The 25,863-nt window shown below is 67.2% G+C and overlaps 6 protein-coding genes across 6 annotated transcripts; 1 reads left to right on the top strand and 5 right to left on the bottom strand.

The window, feature by feature from the left end:
- Positions 1-61: 61 nt before the first annotated feature.
- SSR4 (signal sequence receptor subunit 4) lies at positions 62-1,177 on the bottom strand (the record flags this gene model as incomplete). The annotated part of the gene is given in 7 exon segments (XM_084307114.1): positions 62-151; positions 271-303; positions 305-325; positions 327-347; positions 442-531; positions 533-561; positions 1,123-1,177. Coding segments are annotated over 7 exon segments (339 nt in total), but the record flags the coding sequence as incomplete, so codon positions are not given.
- Positions 1,178-1,781: 604 nt separating this feature from the next.
- Positions 1,782-5,960, top strand: IDH3G (isocitrate dehydrogenase (NAD(+)) 3 non-catalytic subunit gamma). The gene is given in 18 exon segments (XM_084307115.1): positions 1,782-1,872; positions 2,257-2,295; positions 3,164-3,181; positions 3,183-3,227; positions 3,229-3,263; positions 3,351-3,387; positions 3,390-3,465; positions 3,575-3,635; positions 4,022-4,085; positions 4,087-4,155; positions 4,235-4,351; positions 4,888-4,989; positions 5,067-5,213; positions 5,285-5,312; positions 5,315-5,340; positions 5,343-5,380; positions 5,597-5,657; positions 5,770-5,960. Coding segments are annotated over 18 exon segments (1,107 nt in total). The 5' UTR covers positions 1,782-1,809; the 3' UTR covers positions 5,851-5,960.
- Positions 5,961-12,285, bottom strand: SRPK3 (SRSF protein kinase 3; the record flags this gene model as incomplete). The annotated part of the gene is made up of 17 exons (XM_084307113.1): positions 5,961-6,665; positions 7,178-7,270; positions 7,516-7,585; positions 7,712-7,819; positions 7,913-8,010; positions 8,304-8,552; positions 9,165-9,282; positions 9,411-9,436; positions 9,567-9,726; positions 10,154-10,260; positions 10,350-10,437; positions 10,543-10,630; positions 10,716-10,824; positions 10,942-11,030; positions 11,434-11,492; positions 11,919-12,073; positions 12,195-12,285. 17 exons carry the CDS (start codon positions 12,283-12,285, stop codon positions 6,481-6,483), a joined length of 1,893 nt encoding a protein of 630 aa, XP_084163239.1. The 3' UTR covers positions 5,961-6,480.
- A 1,400-nt stretch (positions 12,286-13,685) lies between these two features.
- Positions 13,686-18,993, bottom strand: OTUD5 (OTU deubiquitinase 5). The gene is given in 13 exon segments (XM_084307118.1): positions 13,686-13,882; positions 14,311-14,424; positions 14,809-15,010; positions 15,397-15,582; positions 16,293-16,441; positions 16,814-16,970; positions 17,593-17,657; positions 17,751-17,841; positions 18,285-18,563; positions 18,565-18,702; positions 18,704-18,742; positions 18,744-18,797; positions 18,800-18,993. Coding segments are annotated over 13 exon segments (1,707 nt in total). The 5' UTR covers positions 18,914-18,993; the 3' UTR covers positions 13,686-13,763.
- A 1,098-nt stretch (positions 18,994-20,091) lies between these two features.
- On the bottom strand, positions 20,092-22,478 carry LOC311221728 (3-beta-hydroxysteroid-Delta(8),Delta(7)-isomerase-like). The gene is given in 6 exon segments (XM_084307116.1): positions 20,092-20,737; positions 21,142-21,272; positions 21,360-21,396; positions 21,806-21,961; positions 21,964-22,133; positions 22,351-22,478. Coding segments are annotated over 5 exon segments (681 nt in total). The 5' UTR covers positions 22,112-22,133; positions 22,351-22,478; the 3' UTR covers positions 20,092-20,528.
- Positions 22,123-25,625, bottom strand: CCDC120 (coiled-coil domain containing 120; the record flags this gene model as incomplete). Its single annotated transcript, XM_084307117.1, has 4 exons — positions 22,123-22,133; positions 24,620-24,696; positions 25,028-25,133; positions 25,502-25,625. Coding segments are annotated over 4 exons (318 nt in total), but the record flags the coding sequence as incomplete, so codon positions are not given.
- Positions 25,626-25,863: the final 238 nt, after the last annotated feature.

Here is a 25,863-nt window from a genome sequence, read left to right as displayed (position 1 = left end):
GTCTGAATAAAGTGGGGGGGGTCCTGAACAAAGCGGGAGGGCCCCAAATTCCCCCCCCAACCTTGCGCAGGGCGCTGTAGGACTCCTCGTCGAAGAACTTCACCTCGTAGGTGCCCGACTGGGCGCTGCGGTGCTCCAGGCTCCACGACACCTTTGGGGGGGGGAAAAAAAACAATTTCCATGACCCCCCCGGGGAATGGAGACCCCCCCGGATTTTATTTTGCCCCCCCCCCAGGGTGAAATTTGGCCCCCACCCCCCGTTTTTTTTACCTGGTAGCGCCCCACGTCCTGGCCCCGCGTCACCCGGGAACTGCTTGCCATTGACAGTCGGCGTAGAGAGCCACGTTCTGGGGGGGTTAATTAAATCAGTTTAAAAAGGGGAGGGTCCAGGGGTTCAAGAGGAGCCCCCCCGGGGTTAAAAAGCGCCCCCCCCCCCCCCACCTGGGCGCCGTTCTTGCAGGCCAGGGACAGCTCCACCACGAAGACGCTCTCGGAGGCGATGACGGCGTCGGCCGTGGTGTAGTAGGAGGGGGGCGATGGTGGGCTCGGGGCACGGCTCGCCTGGGGGGGGGACGGGGGGGTTAAATGGGGGGGGGGGGCACGGGGAGGAGCCCCCCCTGTGCTGAGACACCCCCTCAGACATCGTTTGGCCCCCCCCCTCAGATCCCATTTGCACCCCTGAATCTTGGTGTCGCCCTAGGACCCCCTCTAAGACCCCCAGAGCCCCCAAAATGCCCCCCAAAGCCCCCAGGACCCCCCCCCAGATCCCTCAAGGCCCCCCCAGGACCACCCCCAAAGCCCACCCTGACCCCCCACGACCCCCCCCCAGTCCCTCGCAAAGCCCCCAGAACCCCCCCAAGACCCCCAGACCCCCCAAAATCTCCCCAAGATCCCCTCCAAATCCCCCAAGACCCCCCCAGACCCCCTCCAAAACCCCCCCAAACCCCCCCAGGCCCCACACGACCCCCCCAAGGCCCCCAGACCCCCCAAATCCCCCCCAAGACCAACCTAGCCCCCCCCTCCAAACCCCCCAGAGCCCCCCCAGGACCCCCGCAGACCCCCTCAAGACCCCCCCAGAGCTCTCTCGAGACCCCCTCAAATCCCCCCCGGCCCCCCCCGTACCCCTCGCGCCCAGCGCGGCCGCCAGCAGCCCCAGCAGCAGCCCCAGCGCCGCCATCTTTGCCGCCGCCACTTCTCCCTCAGCCGACAGACACCCGAAACAACCAATCCGCGCCGGGCTGTGCCGCGCGGCGACCAATCAGAACGAGGAAGCGGGGGCAACGCTCAGCGCGGCGGCCAATGGGAAGCGCGAGCGCCGCCGGGTGGGCGGTTTCTTTGCGCGAGACGTGGCCCAAGCCGTTCAAAGGGGGCGGAGCCCAGCCGCGCGCCTGCGCAGTGCCGCCGCCCGCCCGACAAAATGGCTGCCGCGACTTATTTGGCGGCGGCGCGAGAAAAGTCGCGGCCGCGCCCCCGGCGCATGCGCGCCGCGCTCGGCCCCGCCGCTTGGCTTCGACCGCTCCCGAGGCATTGTGGATGAGGCCCAAAGTCTCCAATTTTAGACTTTTAGCCCCAAAGCGAGGGGGACAAAGCGAGGGGCCCGGCACAAAATGGCGGCCGGCGTCGCCTCAGCCCAGCCAGGCCCCGCGCCGCAGCGCGCATGCGCCGTGCCTCGGGGGCACAAAATGGCGGCCGCGCGCTTCAGCAGCGCCAAAAAGGGCGCGGGGCCGAAATCTCGCGAGAGTTCCGCCCCGCCTCACCTCTTGTGGAGGAAGTCTCGCGAGAGTTGGGCGGCGCTTCAGGGAGGCAGCCATGGCGGCGGCGCTGAGGGCGGGGAGGCGCCTCTGGGCCCCGGCCGTGCTCGGGCAGCGCCCGGTGAGTCCCGGGGGGGGGCCCCGGGGGGGTCCCGGAACGGCCCCGGCCCCGCCGGGCCCCGGGGGGGAACCGGGCGGCGGCGCCGTGAGGCGAGAGCGCTGCGCCGCGCGCTGATTGGCCGCCGCCGCGGCGTGGGGGCGGGAGCTGCGGTGAGGTATCTTGCGCCCTGATTGGCTGCCGCTGGAGGAGCTGGGCGGCGATTGGTGGAGCGCTGCGGAGAGGGCGGGAATGTTCAGCGGCTACGCTCGCTGATTGGCTGGTATTTCTAAGGGAGGCGGGGCTAGCGCCTGAGGGGGGGGGGATGGAGGGGGGGGGATTTTTTTTTTTTTGGGGGGGGGGGGTCCCCAAAATTGACCCCCCATGACCCCCCCTTCCCCCCCCCAGGCCTGGTTTTCCCACGACGAGCGGCGCCACCTCCCCCCCGTGAGTACCCCAAAAATTGGGGGGGGGGGGGGGGGGGGCACAAAAAGACCCCTCCCCCCCCCAAATAAAACCCCCTTTTGACATTTGGGGGGGGGGGGGAAATGCCCCCCCCCCCCCCCTTTGACCCCCCCATTTTGGGGCTGGGGGGGCAAAATCCATCATATTTTTTTGGGGGGGGGGGTCTCCCGGTGCCCCCCCCCTTTATTTTTATTGAGGGGGGGTGGAATTTGGGGGAGGGGGGTGGAAATTTGGGGGGGGGGGCGTGGGGGGGGCTCCCAGTGCCTCCCAGTTTGGTGTTAATGGGGGGGGGTGCACGTTAATTAGGGGGGTGGGTCATTAATTGGGGGGGGCACGTTAATTTGGGGGGGGGGGCATGTTTTTTTTTTGGGGGGGGGCTCCTTAATAGGGGTTGCATCTCGGGGGGGGGGGGGCACGTTTTGGGGGGGTCACATTGATTTGGGGGGGGCTGTTTGTGTGTGGGGGGGGTCCCCCATCTCTTCCTGCCCCCCCCCCCCGCTGTGACTAACCCCCCCTCGCCCCCCCCCCCCTTAATTTCTCCCCTGCTCCGCGGCCGCCCCCGCAGCAACCCAGCATCGTGAGTATGGCCAAAAACGGGGGGGTTTGGGGGTGGGGGGGCCCGAAATATGCCTGGGGGGGCCCAAAATATGCATGGGGGGGTCATAAAATACAGGGGGGGGGGCACAAAAATTGGGGAGGGGCACCCAAAAACAGAGCTGGAAGGGGGGGGGCTGCATGAGGCTGCGAGGGAGGGGGAAAAGGGGGGCGGGGGGGGGCTCTGTGGGTTCTCACCCCCCCAAATTGCCCCCCCGGCCTAAAAATACTGGTTTTTTGCCCCCCCCCCTCGCAGCCCCCCCCGGCTAAATACGGGGGGCCGCCACACGGTGACGCTGATCCCGGGCGACGGCATCGGCCCCCGAGCTCATGCTGCACGTCAAGGAGGTCTTCAGGTGGGTGCTCCCCCCCCCGGGGGGTGTTATTTGTTGATTTTTTTTTAAGAGGGGGGGCTGAGGAATTTTTTGGGGGCCCCCCCCCAGGCACGCCTGCGTCCCCGTGGACTTCGAGGAGGTGCGGGGGTGAGCGCCGAGGCGCCCGAGGACGACGTGCACAACGCCATCATGGCCATCCGCCGCAACGGCGTCGCCATCAAGGGTGAGCTGGGGCCCCCCCCCCGAGAAAAGGGTCCCCCCCCCGAAAAATGGAGACCCTCCTGGAAAAATTGGGACCCCCCCCCGATAATTTGGGACCCCCCCCCCCCCAGGTAACATCGAGACCAACCACAACCTGCCGCCCAGCCACAAGTCCCGCAACAACCTCATCCGGTAGGGCGGGGCCTAACAGGGTGTGGTCAAAAGGGGGCGGGGCCTAACGGGGCGTGTCCCCTTGAGGGCGGGGCTTAGAGCCAACATGGAGCTTTATACTTCATTCTGTAAGTTGGGGGCAAAAGGGGTGGGGCCTAAGAGGGCGTGGCCAAAAGAGGAAGTGTCCTAAAGGGCGTGGTCCAAAGGGGGCGGGGCTTAATAGGGCGTGGCCTAACGGGGCGGGGCTTCTTGGGGGCGGGGCTTAGGGCCAACCCAGACCTTTACGCTCCGTATCCCGCAAGAACCTCATCCTGTAAGTGGGGGCCAAAAGGGGTGGGGCCTAATGGGGCGTGTCCCTTCGGGGGCGTGGCCTAACGGGGCGTGTCCCCTTTGTGGGCGGGGCTTAGCACCAGCCTGGATCTCTACGCCAACGTCATCCACTGCCGGAGCCTGCCGGGGGTGGAGACGCGGGCACCGCGACGTCGACATCCTGATCGTGCGCGAGAACACCGAGGGCGAGTACAGCAGCCTGGAGCACGAGGTCAGGCCCCGCCCCCAGCCCTAAACCCCGCCCCCCGAGCCTTTAGCCCCGCCCCCTGTGCGTTATCTGCCCCCCCCAGAGCGTGGCGGGGGTGGTGGAGAGCCTGAAGATCATCACGGCCGGCCGCTCGCGCCGCATCGCGCACTACGCCTTCCGCCTCGCCCGCGCCGCCGGCCGCCGCGCCGTCACCGCCCCCGTGTGCACAAGGCCAACATCATGTGGGGGGGTTAAATTATACCGGGGGGGGGGTTAAAAAATACAAGGGGGGGGGGTAAAATATACAGGGAAGGGGTCCTAAGATGGCTGGGGGCTTCCGTCAAGGGAGAAGGGGGTCTCAAAATTGGGATGGGAGGGGTTGAAAGGGCTGGGGGGGGTTAAAATATACGAGGGGGGGGAGGTTAAATTGTATGGGGAGGGGGGTAAAATGTTTGGGGGGGGGGCTAAGATGGCTGGGGGGTTCCATGAAGGGAGGAGGGGATCTCGAAATGGGGATGGGGGCTTCAAAATGAGGTTGGGGGGGCTCAAAAAATATACGGGGGGGGGGTTAAAAATATAGTGGGGGGGCACAAAGGGAGAAGGGGGGTCCAAAACATCAAGGGGGGGGGCTCAAAATCTGGGGGGCTGAACCCAAATCGATTGGGGGGGTGTCTGAGGAGTCGGGGGGGTGTCTATGGGGTGGGGGGGTGGTTTTTTTTTGGGGGGGGCCGCTCCCCAACGTGCCCCCCCCCGCAGGAAGCTGGGGACGGGCTGTTCCTGCAGTGCTGCCGGGAGGTGGCGGCCGAGTACCCCGAGATCTCCTTCAGCAGCATGATCGTGGACAACACCACCATGCAGGTACCCCCCCCGCCCCCCTCCCAGTCCCCTCCCAGTGCCTCCCAGTCCCTCCCAGTAACCCCGGCGCCCCCCCGCAGCTGGTGTCGCGGCCGCAGCAGTTCGACGTGATGGTGATGCCCAACCTCTACGGCAACATCGTCAACAACGTCTGCGCCGGGCTGGTGGGCGGCCCCGGCCTGGTCCCGGGGGCCAACTACGGCCACGACTACGCCGTCTTCGAGACCGTGAGTGGCTGGGGAGGGGGGTTTTGGGGTGATTTCGGGGGATTTTGGGTCATTTGGGGCCGTCCCCGCAGGCCACGCGCAACACGGGGAAGAGCATCGCCACCGCAACGTCGCCAACCCCACGGCCCGCCGCTGCTGGCGGCGTGCATGATGCTGGATCACCTGAGGTGGGCGGGGCTAAATGGGGGGCGGGGCTACAGGGGAGGGGAGGGGCCTAGGGAAGGGGTGGGGCAAAGGCAAGAAGTGGGTGTGGCCTGAGGGGGGTGGGGCCTCAGCCTTGGGGAGGGTCCAAGAGCACTGGGAGGGAGCCAAGGGGAGGGGCTTATTCCTGATGGGCGTGACTTACTCAATGTGGGCGTGGCCTCCCGCTGCCCCTCCCCCAGGCTGCACAACCACGCCTCCACCATCCGCCAGGCTGTCCTTGCCTCATTGGACGACCCCCGGGTAAGCCCCGCCCCTTTCCCCTTACATGGCCCAAACCCAGGCACAGTGGGCGTGGCCTCAAGGGCAAGCCCCGCCCACGGAGGCCACGCCCCCTGACTGGCCCCGCCCCCAGACACACACGCCCGACATCGGGGGACAGGGCACAACCTCGGGGGCGGTGCAGAGCATCCTGTCCCACCTCGGCCGCGCCTAGGGGCGTGGCCTCGGGTGGGAGGGGCCACCGAGGCCATGGCCTCCAGTAGGCGTGGCCTCCCGGAGTGGGAGGGGCCACTCAGTAATAAATTATCCCCAATAAACCCCGCCTCCAGCTGTTCCACGCCTTTATTTACACACACAGAATAAAAAGGGGGGCGGGGCCTATTGGGGGCGGGGCCTCCCGGAGGGGGAGGAGCCACTTCACCCACCCCAATAAGCCCCGCCCCCAGCCGTGCCACACCTTCATTCACACACACACACAGAGGGTGGGGGTGGAGCCCCTTAATGGGCGTGTCCCCGAGGGGTGTGGCCTATTGGGGCATAGCCTACAGGAGGAAGAGCTTTAAGCCCCGCCCCTTTACAACCCACCCCGATAAGAGCCCCGCCCCCTGCCTCACCACTCCTCCATTCACCCCCACGGTGCTGGGTAGGGGCAGAGCCCATTTGTGGGCGTGTCCCGGAGGGGGCGTGGCCTTAGAGGTGGGCGTGTCCTCCAGGAGGCGCTCCAAGCCCCACCCCCCAGCAAGCCCCGCCCCCTCCATTCCACCCTCACCCCCTAGAGAGGCCATAGGGGTGGAGGGGCTGGGGGCGGAGCCGGCTTGTGGGAGGAGCCCGGTGGTGGGCGTGGCTATGGGCGGAGCCAGGGGTGCTGCAGGCACTGCGCGGCGGTGGCGCGCCGGGCGGGCTCGAAGGCCAGCATCGGGCGCAGGAAGCGCGCGAAGGCGGCGGCGGCGCCGCGGGGCCACTCGTACTTCTCCTGCAGCACCGCACGCAGCCCCCACGGCCGCAGCCGCCGGATGTGACGCAGCTCCCCTGGGGGCACGGGGAGGGCACCCGGGGGTCACCGAGAGGTCACGGACACACCCCGGGTAGCCCCGCCCCCTCCCGCCCGGAGCTCCGCCCCCCCCAGTGCTGTGTGGTTACCTAGAGCCCACCCCTGCGGTTCCGCCCTGTGTAGCCCCGCCCACCCCAGCCCTCTGTGGCCCCGCCCGCCCCGTGGCCACACCCACTGTTTAAGCTCTGCCCACCAATCGCTCCACCCACCTCTAACCCCAACCTAATTACACCCCTGTAGCCCCTCCCATTCTCTAGCCACGCCCACTCTACATAGCTCTGCCCACCCAGATACCCCACCCATTTAAGCCCCACCCCCATTAGCTCCACCCCCTTTAACCCCACCCCCAAGCCATTTACACCCCCTGTAGCTTCTCCCACTCTATAGCCCCTCCCCTCATCCTTAGCCCCGCCCCCAACCTTCTTACCCCCGTAGCCCCTCCCTTGGCTCCTCCCCCTTTATGCCCCGCCCCTTCAGGCCCCGCCCTCACCGCGGCGGTTGAAGAACTCCCTGGAGTAGCGCCCCCCCAGCGCCACGTGGCGCGGGATCTCCCCCAACAGCTCGATCACATGGGCGATGTGGTCTGGGGGGCGGGGCCAATCAGGACACGCCCCCTCCAAGCCCCTCCCACCCCTCCAAGCCACGCCCACCTTTTTACCCCACCCACAACCTCCTAACCCCACCCCTCCCTCCCACCCCTCTCTCCTCCCACTCCCTCCCAAAGCCCCACCCCCATTGCCCACGCCCCTCCCACCAAAGCCACGCCTCCTCCCCGAGGCCACGCCCTCTTTCCCCTAAGCCCCGCCCCCTCCCCGAGGCCCCGCCTACCCTCGTCCCGGCTGTAGTCCTCCCCGGAGTGGGGCTCGAACAGGTAATCGCCCGTCGCCAGCTCGAAGGCCTGGGGGGGGGGGGGGAATTTGGGGTGGGGGCTGCGCTATGGGGCAGGGGTGTGGGGCAGGGGTGCGGGGCAGGCTGTGGGGCACTCTATAGGGCAGCAGTGGGGCAGCAGTGGGGCAGCGCTCACCATGCAGGCCGTGCTCCAGATGTCGGCGGGGGGGCCGTACCCCGCCCCCAGCAGCACCTCCAGGGCCCGGTACTGCCGCGTTTGGATGTCCTCGGTGAAGTGCCGGTGCTGGGGGGGGGATGCTGGATGTCACCCCCCCGGCGACCCCAAATCCGCCCTTTTTCACCCCAAAAAGCCCCCCCCCGCCCCCCCCTCGCTCACCACCCAGCAGCCGTTGCCCAGGTCGGCGATCTTCACGCGCAGCCGGGGGGCGCAGCGGGGGTCCAGGGGGTTCTCAGCCCCCCCCGGCACCTCCTCACCTGGGGGGGGGGGACATATCAGGGGGGTGTCCGGGGGGGTTCCCCAAAACCTTCACCCCCCCCCCCAGACACTAAACTGGCCCCAGCACCCCCCAAAACCCTCCATTAAGACTAAGGGACCCCCCGCAAAGCACCCCCCAGGCCCCAAATTGCCCCCCCAGCACCTCAATTGCCTCCCCAAAACCCCCAATTGCCCCCCCCAGGACCAAAACCACCCCCCATAAGCCCCAGTTACCCCCCCAGCACCCCCAATTGCCCCCCCAGCACCCCAAAATTGCCCCCCCCAAACTCACCGAGGGGCGGGGGGCCCCCCTCCGACCCCCCCGAGATGAGGGAGCTGGAGGTGGGGGTGAGCAGCGAGTCCGAGGCCGAGCTGGGGCTGGGGGGGCGCCGGGAGAGGGGGGGGGCCCCGCCGCCACCGCCCCCCCCCGAGGAGGACGAGGACCCCCCCGACCCCCCCGCGGGCAGGGTGTGCACCCCCGAGGAGGAGGCGCCGCTGGGGGGGCTGCCCCCCCCCTCCTCAGTCTCCAGGGGCGGGGTCTCTGCAGGAGGAGGGGCTTGTGAGACCCCCATATGACCCCCCCCTAAAAAAAATAACCCCCCCCATCCCAAATCTGCCCTGTTGCTCCCCCAAATCCCCCCAGACACCCCCAGGAGCCCCCCCAAATTGCCCCAAATTCCCTCAGAGACCCCCAGAAACCCCCTGACCCCCCCCAAACCCCGCAATTCCCTCCAATCCCCCCTAAAAATGCCCCCAAATTCCCCCAGATCCCCCCAAAGTTCCCCTTAAATCCCCCAAACCCCCCAAATTTCCCTCCAAATCCCCCCCTCATCGCCCCCCAACCCCCCCGGGGGGCTCTTCCCCACTACTCCCCACCCCCCGACCCCCCAATCCCCCCCATTTCCCCTCCCAAAAGCCCCCAAATCCCCCCAGAGCCCCCCAAAAGCCCCCAATCTCCCCCAAAGTCCCCCCAAATCCCCCCAACCCTCCCCATTAACCCCCCCTGAGCCCCCCAAACTCCCCCCCAATCCCCCTAAATCCCCCCCAACCACCCCGATTTCCCCCCCAGAGCCCCCCAACCCCCCCCATTTCCTCCCCAAAGCCCCCCCCAAGCCCCCTAACCCCCCCCCCAGCCCCCCGGGGGGGCTCTGACCGTGCCCTGGGGGTGTCCCCGCGCCCCCCCCCCGCAGCCCCTCCAGGTCCCGCAGGCGCTGTGCCAGGAGCCGCCGCTGCCTCCGCCGCCGCCGCCGCCGCTGGGCCCGGCTCAGCTCCTTCAATGGGGGGGGGGGCACTGGGATCACCCCGGGGGGGGTCCCTAAAGCCCTGCGGGGTGCCGGGGGGGGGTCACGCACCCATGGGGGGGCGCAGGAGCCGGGTGAGGAGGGGGGGGCGCACTCACGGGGCCGTCCTGGGGCGCCGAGCAGACTGCGGGGAGGGGGGGGGCAGTTAGAAACCCCCCATTAAAATATCTGAGGGGAAGGGTTTACAGGGACGGGAGGGGGTCAGGGTGATAGGGGAGAGTCTGGGGGTTCCGGAGGGGGGGGTTTTGGGGTACCTGCGCTGCGGGGGGGGGCGCCCCCCCGGGTCCAAGCAGAGGCCTCGGCCGCCAGGCGCCGCACACAGGCGTCGCCCAGGCGCAGGAGCACGTTCTCGGGCTTGATGTCGGTGTGGATGATCTTGCACTTGGTGTGCAGGTAGTCCAGGCCCTCCAGCACCTGGGGGGGCACCCCGAAATTAGGGGGGGGGCCAAAAATTAACGGGGGGGGGGGGCCAAAATTAAAGGGGGGGTCCTAAAAGCCAGGGCGAGTGGTGCAAGGGACAGGGGAGGGAGCCCAGAGCCATGGGGGGTGAACCAAGACCCAAGGGGGGGGCATCCTAAAATTGGGGGGGTCCCTAAATTTAGGGGGGCGTCCCTAAAATTAGGGGGGGCGCCCCAAAAAACAGGGGTGGGGGGGCACAAGACCCAGGGTTTTTTGCCCCCCCCCCAGACCTCTCTGATGCTGCTCTTGCCGCAGGGGCAGAGAATTTTGGGGCGAGAACAGAAAATTTTAGGGGCGGGGGCGGAAAATTTTTTTAGGGGGGGGTCTGAAAATGTTGGGGGGGGTCGGGGGATATTTTGGGGGGGTCCTGCCCCCCCCAGACCTGTCTGACGATGCTCTTGACGCAGGGCAGGGGCAGCCCCTGGTAGTTGGAGCCCACGATCCAGCGCAGCAGCTGCTGGCCCAGCACCTCCAGCACCATGCAGACGTCTTCGGGGGGGGGTCAAGGAGCACAGGACACCCGCGGGAAGTTTTTGGAGGGGGGGGGGACACTTTTGGGACTCCCCCAAAAAGGATACGGACGCCGTTGACCCCCGAGATCCTGAAGTCGTCGATGAGCTGCACGATGTTCTCCCGCTTGGGGTCGCTGGGGTCCGAATCCCTCACCTGGGGGGGGGGGGGAAAATTAACCCGGGGGGGTCATTAGGGGGTGGGGGGGGTGTAATAAATAGGGGGGGGGGCCGTGTTTTAGTTTTTGGGTGCCAAACCCACACATTTCAGCAGCTTGATCTCATCCAGCGCCGTCTCGGTGTACTGCGGCGCGCTCTTCACCACCTTCAGCGCCACGAAACGCTTCTTCCTTCAGGGGGGGGACAAAAAATTTTAACACGGGGGGGTCCCTGAGAGCCCCCCCCGGGTGCCCCCCCCCCCAAATCGACACCCACCGCAGGTCCCAGCTGAGCCAGACGGTGGAGAAGTGCCCCCAGCCCAGCTTGCGCACGACGTGGTAGCGCCCGTGGAAGAGGTCCCCGATGCGCACGGGGTAATAACCCCCTGGGGGGGGGGGATTTTCTTCTGGGGGGGGGGTTTCAGACCCCCCCCACACCTTTATCTGCCCCCCCCCAAGTGTTTTTTACCCCCCCCCTTGTTTTTCCCCCCCCCCCTTTTTACCTTGGCAGTAATCCCGGGGGTCCTCCTGCTCGCCCTCGTCCAGCAGCAAGGGGGGGGCCGCATCCTCCTGGGTGGGGGGGCTGGGGGGGCTTTTTGGGGAGGGGGGGCACATGTTGAACCCCCCCAGCACCCCATTTACCCCCCCCCATCCTTTCTGTGCCCCCCCACCCTCCCTTTTTATCCCCCCCCCGTTTTATCCCCTTTCCAATCCATTTTTGCCCCCCCCCCCCCAAAAAAATAATTTGCCCCCCCCCCCCGCCATCTTTAGGGATTTTAGGGCCTCAAATTGTGCCCCCCCTCTCTTAAAAAGGGAAAAAAATGCCCCCCCCCCCCTCAAAAATAGCCCTGACCTCACCCTGGGCAGCGTGGGGTTAAAAATAGCCCCGGGGGGGGAGGGGAGGGCAGGGAATTCCCCCCCCCCCCGGGAAGAAAAAAAAAAAGGGGGGGCCCAAAAAATGCGCCCCCCCCTCGATGCCCCCCCCTCACCCTCACCGTGGGGGGGGTGCCCGCTTTTTGTCCTTTTTGCGCCGTTTTTTTCTTCTTGGTGGTGTCTGGGGGGGGGGGGCACGGGGGGGGGCAGAGTCAAAGCCCCCCCCCATAACCTCCCCAGCCCCCCCCCCCCCAGGAGCCTCCTCAGGGCACCCCCCCCACTCCCCCCCCCCACTCCCCCCCCCCCGACCCCAGGATCCTCACAGCCCCCCCCGGCCCCCCCCGCAGTCCCAGGACCGCCCCCACGACCCCCCCACGACCCCCAAATTTTCCTCAAGACCCCCCCCAGGCCCCCCCCGGCCCCAAACCCCCCCCAAGACCCCCCCAAATCCCCCTCAGGACCCCCCCAGACCCAAAACCACCCCCAAACCCCCCCAGGACCCCCCCCCCAAATTCCCCTCACGACCCCCCCATGACCCCCCCAAGACCCCCCCAGCCCCAAATCCCCCCCCCCAAACTCCCCCTTCTCCCCCCCGCCCCCCCCTCACCGCTCCCCGCTCCCGCCACCGCCCCCCCGCGCAGCTCCATGCCGCCCGCCGCCGGTCTGCGCATGCGCCGCGCCCCCCTCCCCTCGCCAAAGGGGCGGGGCCACACGCGGCCGCGGACCAATGGGGGAGCTCCGCTCGAAGCCCGTTCCCGCCCTCTAGTCGCAGCCACGCCCACGAGCCTCAAGCCACGCCCTCCGGGTTTTAAACCCCGCCCACAAGGCGTTAGGCCCCGCCTATGAGCCGCAGGCCCCGCCCACGCGGTGTAGCCACGCCCACGAGCGCCCCGTTGCTTCGGAGACGGCACCGCCCGGGTCCTAGCGCCCGCCACCGCCCATCGCGTCCCCGCGTGACCCGCTGACGTCATCATCCCGCGACTCGTTGCCATGGCAACCGCCGGGCGCTACCGGGGCCTGCGAGGACCCTAAAGCCTGAACCCGGCCCCGGGACCCCCAAAACGGCCCGAAAAGGGCACAAAGCCAGACCCCAAAAAGGGCCCTAAACGGGCACGGTGCTCCCCAAAAATGGCACAAAGCCTGGCCCCAAAACCAGCCCCAAAATTACACGGTGTCCCCCCAAAAAAACATCACAAAACCTGACCCAGAAAAACAGCTCCAAAATGTCACAGTGTGACCCCAAAACCAGCCCCAAAATGTCACAAAGTCTGACTCAAAAGAGCGCCCTAAAACGACAGGGTGCTCCACCAAAACGTCACCAAATCTGACCCCCAAAAGAACACAAAGCCCCCCAAAACGGGGGGACAAAGCGGACCCCCCCCCAAAACAACCCCAAAAGGACACGGAGCCCCCCCAAAGCGCCGCAAAGCTTCACCCCCAAAAGGGCCCCATTTTCCCCCCCAAAAACGCCGCCAACCCTGACTCCAAAGAGCCCCAAAACACCTCGGTTTTTCCCCCAAACGGCGCTGAGCCCCCCCAAATCCTGGGGGGCCTTCTCTGGTGGCTGGGGGGGAGGTCAAGGGGGTGCCCCCCCCCATTAAAAGCAGGGGCCAGCGGGTGCAGGGCATCAGTTTAATAACGGGGTGCAGAGAGGAATTTTTTTTTTTTTTTGGGGGGGGGGGGGGGGGCAGGGGGGCATCCCCCTCCCCAACCCCCCCTTCCTAGAGGGGGGGGGGGGGCAGGATGCAAAATATTTTATTTTTTTGGGGGGGGGGAGGGGCAGAAAGGGGGGGCCCCCTCCCCAAACTCCCTCTGGGGAGACCCTATAAAAAATAGGGCCCCCCCCCCCGTGCCACTCCCCCCCCCGTTGTCTCCCCCCAGTCCTTCAAGCTGTAAATCCACCCCCCCCCCCAAAAAAAATGACCGCCCCCCCGAAAAATAAAGCCCCCTGCCAACAAAAATAACGCCCCCCCCAAAAGATAAAGCCCCCCCCCAAAAAATTAAGCCCCCCCCAAATTAAAGGCTGCCCCTCAAAAAAACAGGGACCCCCCCAAAAATTAAAGCCCCCCCCAAAATTAAAGGACGCCCCCAAACAAATAAAGATGCCCCCAAAAAAATAGACACCCCCCCCAAAATAAAGCCCCCCCACAAAAAATAAAGCCCCCCTCAAAAAAAATAAAGCCCCCACCCCAAAAATAAAGCCCCCCCCACCCCAAATAAAGTGTCCCCCCCCCCCCCCAAAAAAAAAATAATTAAAGCCGAGGTTTTTCGTCCCGCGGCGTCCAGCGCTGAGTCCCCCTCCCCTCCGAACGGGGCCGGGGGGGTCCCCGAAAATCAAACGGGCCCCCCCCCCACTACGAGGTCCCTCTGGGGGTGTCGCGGAGGTTGTTTTTTTTTTTTTGGGGGGGGGGGGGTAAAAGGGGGGGTCCGGGCGCAGTCCGGGGGTTCAATATCAACTCTTGTCGGCGGGGGGGTCTCTGTGGCGGGCGGACTTCATGGTCTCCAGGTACTCCTGCTGCGACACGGCCAGCACCGACGCCAGGATCTCGTCGTCCTCCCAGTCGTTGAGGCCTGGGGGGGGGGGGCAAAAAAAATACAGAAATGTCAGAAAAATTGTTTTTTGGGGGGTAAAGTTTAGGGGGAGGCAAAAAAAATGGGTTGGAAAGGGAGGAATTGGGGTTCGGGGGTAGCGGCGCTGTGGGTTTACAGTCAGCTGGGGCTGCTGGGAGAAGTGAAACCCCCCGAAATAAATCCCCCCGTGCCCCACCCTTTTAAAAATAGGACCCCCAACCCTAAATTGTCCCCCCCAACCCTAAAAGCCCCCCCCAAAACTCACTGAAGGTGGGGGACATCTGCACAATGGCGTACCGTTAAAGTGTTAAAGCACACCCAAAATCCCCCAAAATAACCCCAAAACGCCCCTTCCCCCCAAAAAAAACAACCCCCCCACGACCCCAAAAGGCCCCCCCCCCGACCCTAAAAGCCCCCCCCCGGCTCACCGAAGGCGGTGGGGGACATCTGCTGCATGATGGCGCGGCACTCGAGCGCGGGGTACAGGGACACCAGCGGGGGGGTCGCCCGGCCCCCCCCCGCCCCCAGCTGGCTGCTGGTCCCTGGGGGGGGGCAAAGGAATGTGAGGGGGGGGGCCAGGGGTCACTCCCCCCACCCCAAATATTTTGGGATTTTTTTTGGGGGGGCTCGCCCATCTTGGGGCAGCAAATTTGGGGTGTTGGGGGGGGCAGAGCCCGGATTGCCCCCCCCGAACCCAATCCCCCCCAGACCCCCCCCCCAATCTCCCCCATTCCCCCCATAGACCTCCCCAATCCCCCCCCAGACCCGCCCAAATCCCCCCCCCAATCTCCCCCAGACCCCCCCATTTCTCCCATAGACCTCCCCAATCCCCCCCCAGACCCCCCCAGGCCCCCCACAACCCCCCAATTCCCCTTCAATCCCCCCCCAGACCCTCCAATCAACCCCCGGCTCCCCCCCCAACCCACCTGGGGCGCAGGGCGAGGGGGGTTTTCCGGCTTGGGGGGTTCCGGGCGAGGGGGGTTTGTGGCCGGTGGTCTCGGGGTGCAGCCCGGGGTGCTCGGGGGAGGGGGCGGCGCTGCGGGGGCGGGGGGAGCGCCCGCTCCACTCCTCCAGCCCGCTGGCCGCCGCCGCCGTGGCCGAGCTGCACGTGGCACTGGCCTTGCGGGGCTGGGGGGGGCACGAGGGGGGGGGGCATTAGGGGGGACCCCGAAAATTGGGGAGAGGGGGGTGGGGAGGGGGCGGAGGGGATGGGGAGGGGAGGGGGGGATATGGAGAGACACGGAGCTGGCGGAGGGGGGGAGCAAAAATTCTGTAGGGGGAGCACGAAGCGGAGCAGAATAAGAAGTGGAGCAGAAAGCGGAGCAAAAAGCGGAGCAGAAGACCAAGAAGTGGAGCACAAAGTGGAGTAGGAAGACAAGAAGCGGAGCAGGAAGCGGAGCGAGCCCCATTAAGGGAATGAAACCCCGCAGAGAGCAACATGAGGACCCCAAATGTCTCTGGGGGGGGGGGGTGAGGGGAGCTGGTGGTCCCGGGGGGGTCCCGGGGGTCCCGACCTGGCGCGCCTGCTTCTCCTGGTCGCGCAGCCACTGCAGGTAGGACTCGCGGGCCACCTGCTCCTCGATGGCCTCGTTGGTGGCCTCCCAGTCAGTGGCGCGCTTCTTGTCCTCCAGCATCTGCTGCTCGATCCACGACTCCTCCGACGTCTTGATGGCGCTCTTCATCAGGGACTGCTCCGCCAGCTGGGGGGCAGGGGGAGGGGTCAGGGGGAGGACACGCCCCCTCCGGATAGGCCACGCCCACCTCGGGAAGGTCACGCCTCTGATTGGACACGCCCCGGCAGGGCACGCCCCCAACATGGCGCCTGCTCCCTCTAAGGAAACAGCACTGCCCATGGCTGCCATGCTTGGACACGCCCCCAAAGGCAAGCCCCACCCCTATGGACAAGCCACGCCCACCTCTGAAAGGCCACGCCTCTGATTGGCCACACCCTGTCAAGCCACGCCCCCATGCCCCACCCACCCCTCTAAGGCAGCAGAGTGCCCCCAGCTCCCATTCTTGGCCACGCCCCCCTCCAAGCAGGCCACGCCCCTACATACATAAAGGGGTGTGTCCATATGTGGGCACACCCACCTGCCATATTTGGGAGCATGTACAGAATGTGACCACGCCCCCTCTTTGGCCACGCCCCCAGGCAGGAAGGGGCAGGGGCAGCTCCCAGCCCCCATAGGGACCCCTGGGGACCCCCAGGACCCCCCCAGGACCCCCAATTTGGGCAGGGTCCCCCCCCAAAGCCCCCCCAGCTGGGTCAGGGGACACCCCCAGGACCACCTTGGGGACCCCCAGAGCCCCCCAGCTCGGGCACGAGACCCCACGGGGCCAGCTCAGGGACCCCCAGGGCCCCCCCCAGCCCCCCCCCAAGACCCCCCCCCAGCCCCCCGGCCCCACTGACCCCCGGCTTGAAGGAGGGCAGCCCCAGCCCCACGCCGATGGTGGCCTTGTTGGGGTTGACGACGGAGTTGTAGTGGATGTTGCGGTGGTAGCTGACCCGGATGGGCTCGTCCTCGTGGTGCTGGATCCCGTGGAACGTGTTGATGGGCTCTGCGGGGACACCCCCAAAGTGGGCACCAGGACCCCAAAAAGCTCCCCCCGAAACCCCGAGGATACGTGGGGAACCCCAAAAGTGTTTATAGAGATCTATAGAGATTCTCTAGGTACCTCAAGCGTATATAGGGATACCCAAAACAGCATTTGGGGAACTAAAGACCCCCCCCAAGAGGGGTCTGGGGGCATCTGGGTGGGGTTCTGGGGAATACTTGGGGGCACTGGGAGGAACTGGGAGGGCAGTGGGGGGCCCAAAAGGGGTCTGGGATTGGGTTGGGGGATAGTGGAAAGGGTTTGGGGGAACACTGGAGCTACTGGGAAGCATCTGTAGCCCCTCTGGCCGCCCCCAGCAGGGCTCCCAGTACGCACCAGTGCCGTACTGGTAGACCTCGACGGGCCGGTTGTACATCTCGGCCATGGCCTGCATCTCGATGTGGTTGCCGTGGCACGTGCTCTTGCGCTTGCGGTTGATGTAGGTGGCGAAGTCCTCGGTCACGTAATTGGAGAAGTAATCGGCGTTCTTCATCTGGGGGGGGGGCCGGGGGGGTCAGGAAATGCACGGCCGACCCCCCCAGGGCGCCCCTCGGCGCCGTCCAGTAGCCACCAGTAAGTTCCAGTGGGGTTCCAGGAGATCCCCATAACCCCCAGGGGGCTCCTAAAATATTAAAGGGCCACCCAGGCCCCCCAAAAAAGATCCCAAACCCCCCCCAAAATCCACCCAGACCCCCCCCCAGTGGACTCCATGCCACTCCCAGTAGCCACCAGTAAGTTCCAGTGGGTTTCCAGTAGATCCCAATAGCCCCAGATGGTTCCTAAAATACTAAAGTGCCCCCCAGACCCCCCCAAAAAAATCCCAGACCCCCCACAAAAAAAAACACAACACCCCCCAGATCCACCCAGACCCCCCCCCCAGCAGACTCCACGCCACTCCCAGTAGCCCCCAGTAGCTCCTGACGGCCCCTCAGCCTTCCAGTTGGCTCCAAAATACCAAAGTGCTCCCCAGACCCCTCCCAGTAACCCCCAGACCCCCCCCCAGATGCTTCCCAGTAGCTCCCAGTGTTCCCCCAGACCCCTCCCAGTATCCCCCAGACCCCTTTTGGCCCCCCCACCCCCCTCCCAGCGCCTCCCAGTGCCCCCCAGTCCCTCACCAGATAATCCATGCAGTGCTTCCGCACCACCTCGTGCATGTCCTGGTCTCCATACACCTGATCGGCTGCAAGGAGGGGGGGGAAACATCACCGGGGGGGGGGTCAGACATTACAGGGGGGGGGGGTCCCAACGTCCCGGGGGGGGCCGGGGGGCTGACCGACGGCGCGGAAGAGGCAGGCGCCGTCCTCCTTCATGCGCTTGATGAGGAAGCCTTTCTTCTCCCGCAGCGCCTTCTCGAACCGGTGCTCCTGCTGGAGACACAGCCGCGCTCAGCGCAGCCCCCACCCCCCCGGGACCCCCCGTAACCCACCGTGCCCCCCCGGGGCCTTCCCAGTTCTCCCAGTGCCCTCCCAGTTCCCTCTTAGGGCTCTCAATGCCACCCCAGTTACCCCCCGGTTCCTCCCAGTGCCCCCCCCCCAGCTCCTGATGGCCCCCCATACCCCCCCCCACGAACCCCTCCAGACCCCCCCATAACCTCCCTGACCCCTCCAGGGCCTTCCCAGTTCCCCCAGTACTCCCCCAGTTCCCTCCCAGTGCCCCACTACCCCCCCAGTTCCCTCCCAGTGCCCCCACTACCCCCCCAGTTCCCGCATTACCCCCCGTATCCCTCCCAGCGCCCCCATTACCCCCCCAGTCCCCCCCCAGTCCCCTCCCATTACCCCCAGTGCCCCCCCACCCCCCCGCCCCCCACCTGCTCTGCGGTGGCGGGGTCCATCTCCACCCTGGCGGCCTCGTACTCGTCCTCGCTGTTGCAGCCGCCGCCCTCCTCGTGCCCGGGGCTCCCGGCGGGGCCCAGCCCCAGCCCCAGCCCCAGCCCCACGGCCCCGGGCCCTCCGCAGCCGCCCCCGGCCCCGCCGCCGCCCCCCCCGCCGCCTCCTCCTCCTCCTCCTCCTCCTCCTCCGCCGCCGCCGCCGCTGGGCCCGGCCCCCCCGCGCCTCCTCCGCTTGCTGTGGCCGGGGCCGCCCCCCCCCTCCTCCTCCGCCGCCCCCCCGCGGCTCCGGGAGCCCGAGCGCGGCCGCCTCCAGCCCCAGCAGCGCCCCGGGGCCGTCCCCGCCCCCGGGGCCGCCGCTACCGGGCCCGCCGGGCCCCGCCGGGGGAGGGGAGGCGGCGGGAGGGGAGCCCGGGCCAGCCCCGCAAGGGGGGCGGGGGGGGAGGCCCGGGGCCGCTGCCCCCCCCCGCCGGGCCCCCCCGGGTCCCCGACGCCCACCGGGGCCCGCGCTCGGGGCCGGCGTCGGGGCCGCGCTCGGGCCCGGAGTCGGGGCCGGAGTCGGGGTCGGCGTCGGGGGCCGGCACCGGCTTCTTCTTCGGCAGGATCGTCATGGCGCCGGGCCCAGCATGGGCCGGGGGCGGCCGGGGGGCGGTGGAGGGCGGCGGAGGGCGGCGGGGGGCGGCCCCGGGGCACCGGGGGGGGCCCGGAGAGGCCCCCCCGGGCTGGCGGCGGCTCGGGAGGGGCTGCGGGGCCGGGGGGGGGGAGGGGAGGGCGCGGGGGGCGCCGCCGCCGCCGCCGCCGCCGGGCCCAGTGTCAACATCAACAGCGGTGACCTCTGACCCCGCCGCCGCGCTTCCGGCTCGCCCCGGCGGCGGGGAGGTGATTGGGCGGAGGCGGAGGGGGCGGCGAGCCGCGCGGGGATTGGTGGGAGGGGGAAAGGGGAGCGGGGATTGGGTGAGGCGGGACCGGAAGTTCCGCCCGCGGTGGGGAGACGGCGGGAGGCGGGACTGGGGTCGCCTCGGAGACGGAGCGGCGGGGCGCTGATTGGGTGAGAGGGGGAGGGGGTGGGGCTTCGGGAAGGAGCGCGCTGCCATTGGGCGGCGGGTGGGGAGGGGCGGGAGGGCGCCGATTGGGCGAGGAGGGGGAAGGAGGCTGGACTTGAGGCGGGATCGACCTCCCATTGGCCGCGACGGGCGACCTAATTTCCCATTGGCTGAGCGGGGCGGCAGGGCCGGGAGCCCGGCGGGTTAGCACCGCCCCGGCTGTCACTCCGCGGCAGGCCACGCCCCCAGCTGTCACTCAACTGCAAGCCACGCCCCCAAGTGTCACTCAGCAACTGGCCACGCCCCCTTCCCCGCCCACTCCCTGCGCTGGGTCCTAGCGCCGCCGCCCTTACTCCCCTTCCCCCCCCCCAATTTCTGGGACCCCCCCCCATTTTTGGCGACCCCCCAAATTTTTGCCCCCCCCCCCACACTTTTAGCGACCCCCCCACCCCTTCCACACACCCCCCATTTTTGGCAACCCCCCCAATTTTTGCCCCCCCTCCCATATTTAGGGCCCCCCACCTCCCCCCACCCCCTGAGCCCCCCCCCCCACTTCACCCCCCCTTCCTGGTGACCCCCCCATTGCCCCCCCCTCATTTTGCCCCTCCCCCAATTTTTGACCCCCCCCCCCCCAGCCCCCACCACACTCCCACATTTCCATTTTCACCTTTTTTTTTTTATTAAAATCTCCCCCCCCCAGCCTCAAACAGCACCGGGGGGCTCCCAGTAAGCACCCCAGGGGGGGGCCCAGTGCTCCCAGTACAGCCCCAGAGCTCCCAGTACAGCCTTACTGGGGTTCCCAGTAAGAACCCTGGGGTTGACCTGGGCGTCCCGTGGGGGGGTCCCGATGCTCCTGGGCGGGCTCTCAGTGCTCCCCCAGGGGTCTCCCAGTAGTCCCAGTACAGTCCCAGTAGTGCTGGGGGTCCCAATACAACCCCAGTGCTCCAGTAACAGCCCTGTGGCTCCCAGCACAGCCCTGGGGCTGCCCTGGGGGTCCCAGGGAGGGTCCCGGTGCTCCCCCGGGGGTCTCCCGGTAGTCCCAGTACAGTCCGAGTGGTCCTGGGGCTCCCAGTACAACCCCAGGACTCCCAGTAATCGCCCCAGTGCTGCTCTGGGGGTCCTGGGGGGGCATGTCCCAGTGTTCCTGGGGGGACCCGGTGGTCCCGGGGGGGTTCCGGGGGGCTCAGTGCGCCTTATGGGGGGGCCGGTCGAGGGCTGTCTGCGCGGCGGCGAGGCGGAGGCCGGCCTGGAGCAGGAGGGCACCGGGGAGCAGCAGCCAGAGCGCGTTGAGAGCCACGAAATAGCCCCAAAAATACAGGGGGTGGGGGTCCGAGTGAGCCCACCCCGCCCGCCACTCCGTGCCAAAGTACAGCACGTCCCCGTACAGCTGCCCTGGGGGGGGAAACAGGAGGTTAGGAGGACAGGGGGCAACCAGAGGGGATTCGGGGGGTTTGGGGGGTTTCAGGGGGGTTTGGGGAGTTTTGGGGGAGAGTTGTTGGGGTTTTCGGGTGGTTTGGGGGATTGGGGCGGTTTTAAGGGGGGTTTGGGGAGGGAGTTGGGGGGATTGGGGGGCTTTTGGGGGGGGGTTCAGGGAGTTTTGGGGGGTTTCAGGAGGGTTTGGAGGCTTTTGAGGGGCGTTTGGAGGGGATTTGGGGGGGTTTGGGGAGGGGTTGGGGGGCTTTTGTTCTTTTTGGGGGAGTTTGGGAGTTTTTCGAGGGGTTTTAGTTTTTTTGTTTTTTTTTTTTTTCTTTTCGGGAGGGGGCTTGGGGGTTTTTTGGGGGGTTTTGGGGCTGTACCGAGGGAGACGATGAGCTGCAGGATGTAGCGGGAGGGGTGGTCCCGCAGCAGGGCGAGGAAGGTGAGGAAGCTGAGGGGCCCCCAGGCCCACGCCGTCACCGTTTCCATGACGACTGTGAAGTCATCGCTCCTGGGGAGGGCATGGGGGGGTGAGGGGGGGGGCACGGAGTGCTGTGTGCCCCCCCCTCCCCAATTAGGCCCCTCTCCCCAAACTCACGTCATGTAGCGGCTGTCGGCTTTGGCGTATTCTTTCCCTGTGGGCAGGAGAGAGTTAACGGGGGATTTGAGGGCATTTGTTGTTTTTTTTTGGGGGGGTTCTCAGGTTTTTTGAATCCTCAGGAAGGATCGAGGGGGCTGGGTGACCTTCCCTGGGTGACACCCCCCTCCAAGGGAACATGAGACCCCCATGGAACCCGGGTAACCCCCCTGTTAACCTCCCCAGGCCCCCATTACCCCCCCAGCCCCCCATTATCTCCCCCAACGCCCCCATTAACCCCCCAAGACCCCCCAGCCCCCACTAGCTCCCCCCCAGCCCCCCATTAACCCCAATAACCACCCCTCCATTCCTCCCCCATTCCCCCCCCAGCCCCCCAATAACCCCCCAACCAGCCCTCATTTCCCCCCCCCAGCCCCCATTCCCCCCCATTAACCCCCCCCGCTCACAGATGTCTGCCAGCAGCCCGGTGTCGGCGGCCAGGTGCCGGTGCCGGATGCTGAAGTACCCCTCGAGCCCCCCGTGCACGGCGGCGCACAGCAGGAACCAGGCGGCGGCCAGGCGCTGGGCGGGGCTCCGCCGGGCCCCGCCCCTCGCCCCGCCCCCGCCCCGCCCAGCGCCCAGCCCAGCGCCAGCAGCCCCGCGAAGGCGGCCGCCACCGCGCCTGCGCACTGCCAGCCGGGCCGCGCGCTGCTCACGTAGCCCGGCAACGACAGCGAGCGCGGCCAATAGGGGTGCGCCGGCGCTGTCTCCATGGCAACGCGGCCTAGCGGGTTGCTAGGGAAGAAAGGCGGAAGCGGCGTGAGGGGAGCGGACATCCCCCTCTCCCCCCCCCATCACCACCGTTGCCCGTAACAACCGGGCGCCCCCCTTTCCCCTCCCCCCGCACCGATCGGGCCCCCAAAATCCCTCGGGACCCCCCCCGGTACCCCCCGAACCCCCCCTCGGGACCCCCCCGGTGCATCCTCCCCCCCCCGTCCGCCGCCCGCCTCACCTCAGCCGCTCTGTCGCCCGCCGCCGGCCCGCGCTTGGCCTGTCCCCGGAGGCCCCGCCCCCGACGCCCGCCACTAGCCAATGGGATCGCGGCTCGCGCCGCCGCCCGCCCGCTGATTGGCCGGCGCGGCTGCTGAGGTGATGTGGGGCCAGGGGGCGGGGCGGGGCAAAGGGCGCTCCACCCCCCGGAGGGCGTGGCGTTGGCGGGACTAGGTATGGGGCGTAGCCTCGCACTAGGGCGTGGCCTTACGCTGGGGGGCGTGGCTTTGGTGCCATGCTTTGCTTAGATGCACGGCTCGAGGGGCGTGGCTCAGTGCAGGTGGGCGTGGCGATGCCCATATTAGGAAGCTCCATTGATTCCCATGCGGGGGCCGCAGGGTCCTAGCGCCCACCCCCTCCCCCCTACCAAGGGGCTTTTTTTTTGCCCCCCCCCCCCCCCCCAAAAAATGGAATTTTCCCGATTTCCCCCCAAAAAGACACCAGGCAGGTGGCAGCAGGTCCCGTGTATTGTACAAACCCGGCCGCACAGCCCCAAAACGGCCATGTTTCCCCCCAAAAAACAGCCCCCTTCTCCCAGAGCCCCCCCCCGCCTTTTTTTTTGGGGGGGGGCCCAAATTGGGGAGGGCGCTCGCCAGGAGCAGCGGGGGGGGGCTCTTGGGTTCCCCCCCTTATTTGGGGGGGGAGATTTCTCCATAAAATATCTGCCCCACCCCAATTTGGGTGCCCCCCCATTTTGGGGTCCAATCCCACAATTTTGGGGTCCTGGCCCCCCCCATTTTTGGGGTGTCCCCCCTCGAATTTTGGGGTCACACCAAGGTGCCGGGGGGCTGGGGGTCGGTGCCGGGGGGGGTCGCGGGCCGCGGGGGGGTCCCCTGAAGCCCTGCGGGGGGGGGGGGGGGGGGGGGGGGGGAATGAAATGGGGCGAAATGGAGAAAAAATGGTAAAAAAAATATGAAAAAACAAAAGAGAGAGAAAAGAGAAAAAAGGAGTTAGCCCCCCCCAAAGAGAGCCTGTGACCCCCCCCAACCCATTTCCCCCCCCCCCCAGGAAATAAAAAAGGAAAAAAAAAATAAAAAAGAGAGTGGAGGGGTCCCGGGGGGGCGTCAAAAATCCCAAATTTTGGGGCCTGGGGGGGGATTTGGGGCCTGGGGGGGATTTGGGGTCGTTTGGGGGTGTCCAGGGGACGGAAGCCCCGGGGGGGGGCACCTGGAAATGGGGGGGGGGGCGGGGGGGCCTTTATGGGGTTGGGGGCGGCAGCTTGGGGGGGGAAATTATGGAATGGGGGGGCCTGAATGGATGTGGGGGCACCCCTGGAAGTGGGGGGGCACCTTATGGGGTGGGGGGGCCTGGAAATAGGGGGGACCCTCATGGGATGGGGGGGGAATATTATTGGGGGGGATTCCTGGAAATGGGGGGGGTCGTTATGGGACCGGGGGGGCACCCCACAACCCGCAAGCCCCCGCCCCAAAACTCAAAAAAGAACAAAAACCTCATAACCGCCCCCAAAATAAACCTCCATAATCCCTCCCAGAAAATCAACCCCCCCCAAAAAACACAGCACCTCCCATAATAAATTTCTGCCCCCCCAAAATAAATCAACCCCCCCAAAACCTTAATGACCCTCCCCCAAACAAATCAACACCCCCAAAAAAATCAGGACCCCCCCAAAAAAACTCAGGACTCCCCCAAAAGCCTCAGAACTCCCCCCAAAACCTCAGGACCATCCCAAAAAAAAACAGGACCCCCCCCCCAAAAATATAGTTCATGCCCCCCCCAAATTAAAAGAGGGCCGCGCGCCCCCCCCGCCCCCCCCGTACCTGGGGGCCAGCGCCCCGGCGTAGCTGAGCGAGTGGGGCAGCCCCGCGGGGGGGGGGGGGCAGCGGCGCGGGGGGGGCCAGGCGGCCGGCGGGGGCGGGGGGGGCCCAAGCCAAAGTTTTTTGCCGGGGGGGGGGCCCCAGAGGCGCCCCCCCCCCCGTGTGCCGCAGGTACCAGTCCCGCAGCCCCTCCAGCGCCAGCCACTTCTGGCTGCGGCGCTGCTCGGCCGAGGGGGGGGCGCGCAGGTTTTTTTCGGGGGGGGGGCCGTAATTTGGAGGCCGGGGGGGGGGGGCGGGATCCGGGAGCCCCCCCCCACCGCCGCCGCTGCCCCCCCCCCCAGTCGATCAGAGCCTCGGAGCTGTTGCTGCGGCGGGTGCGGGGGGGGGCCGGGGGGGGGAAAGGGGAATGGGGGGGGGGCTGCGGGGGGGGAGGGGGGGGGCCCGGCCCCCCCCCACCTGGCCCCCCCCCCCCCAGCTGGGAGTCCTGGCTGCCTGACCACGGCCGGGGGGGGGGCAGCAGAGGGGCCTCGGGGCTGGGGGGGGGGTAAAAAAAAACAATAAAGGGGGGGGGGCAAAAAAAAAAAAGAGTGGGGTCAGGGGGGGCGCCCAGTGCCCCCCCAGACCCCTTTGTACCCCCCGACCCCCTTTGTGCCCCCCAAACTTTTTTATCCCCCCTTTTTTTGCCCCCCAACCCCATTTATTGCCCCCCCCCGACATTTTTTACCCCCCCGGGCCCCCCTTTCTGCCCCCCCAGTCCCCTCCTAGCAGCCCCCAGCCCCCCGTTATTGCCCCCCCAGCCCCATTTCACTCCCCCCACCCAATTTATGGCCCCCCCCACCCAAAAATAAATGGGGGGGGGCTCACCGGCAGAGGGGGGGCCCGTGGGGGCTCCGGGCCAGCACGGGGGTGGCCGGGACGCTGCGGCCCTCGAAGCTGGAGGCGCTGCGGGGCAGGGTCCGGGCGGGGCTGGGGGGGGCACAACGGGGGGAAAATTATCGGGGGGGGGCAGAAAAAATCGGGGGGGGGGCAAATGAAGCGGAATGGGGGGAAATGGGGGGGGGGAAATAGGGAGAAAATAGGTGGAAAATGGGGAGTTTGGGGAGTTTTGCTGCTCTGCAGAGTACAGGAAGGGAATTTTGGATGGGGGGGGTAAAATAAAAATTGGGGGGGGGGAGAGAGAAATGGGGGAAGAAAAGCACGTGGGGCCCCATTAGGAGGAGTTGGGGGGGTTGGGGTTATTGGGGGGGGATTTGGGGGGATTTGGGGGGTTTTGGGCCCCCCCCGGGGATTTTTTTTTTGGGGGGGGGGGGGGGGGGGGGGGCGCAGCACTCACCTGGGCGGGGCTGGCAAGCGAATTTCGGCGGCTGGGCCCCCCCGCGGGGGGGGTCGGGGGCCCAGAGGTGCCGGCGGTCAGGGCTGGCGGCTCCGGCCCGGGGGGGTTTTGGGGCAGGGGGGGGCACCCCTAAAACGGGAGAAAATCCCAGCGTGGGTGGCCCCCCCTCTCTGAAACGCCCTTAATTTTTTGGGGGGGGGGATTTTTCTTTAAAGGGGGGGCACTCACCGTTCTCCCAAGCTGGGCAGCTCGCAGAGGGACCCGTTTTCATCTGAGGGGATCATAAGAAAAATAAATAGTGGAATGGGGGGGGCGCAGGCTTAACGCCCACAACCTTAGGGCCCCCCCGCCAAATATTAGACCCCCC

The sequence above is a fragment of the Netta rufina genome, assembly GCF_964035555.1.
Source record: "Netta rufina genome assembly, contig: SCAFFOLD_173, whole genome shotgun sequence".
In the NCBI taxonomy this organism is placed as follows: Eukaryota; Metazoa; Chordata; class Aves; order Anseriformes; family Anatidae; genus Netta; species Netta rufina.
Note: the sequence above shows the minus strand (reverse complement) of the source record. Positions and strands in the feature narration are given on the sequence as shown.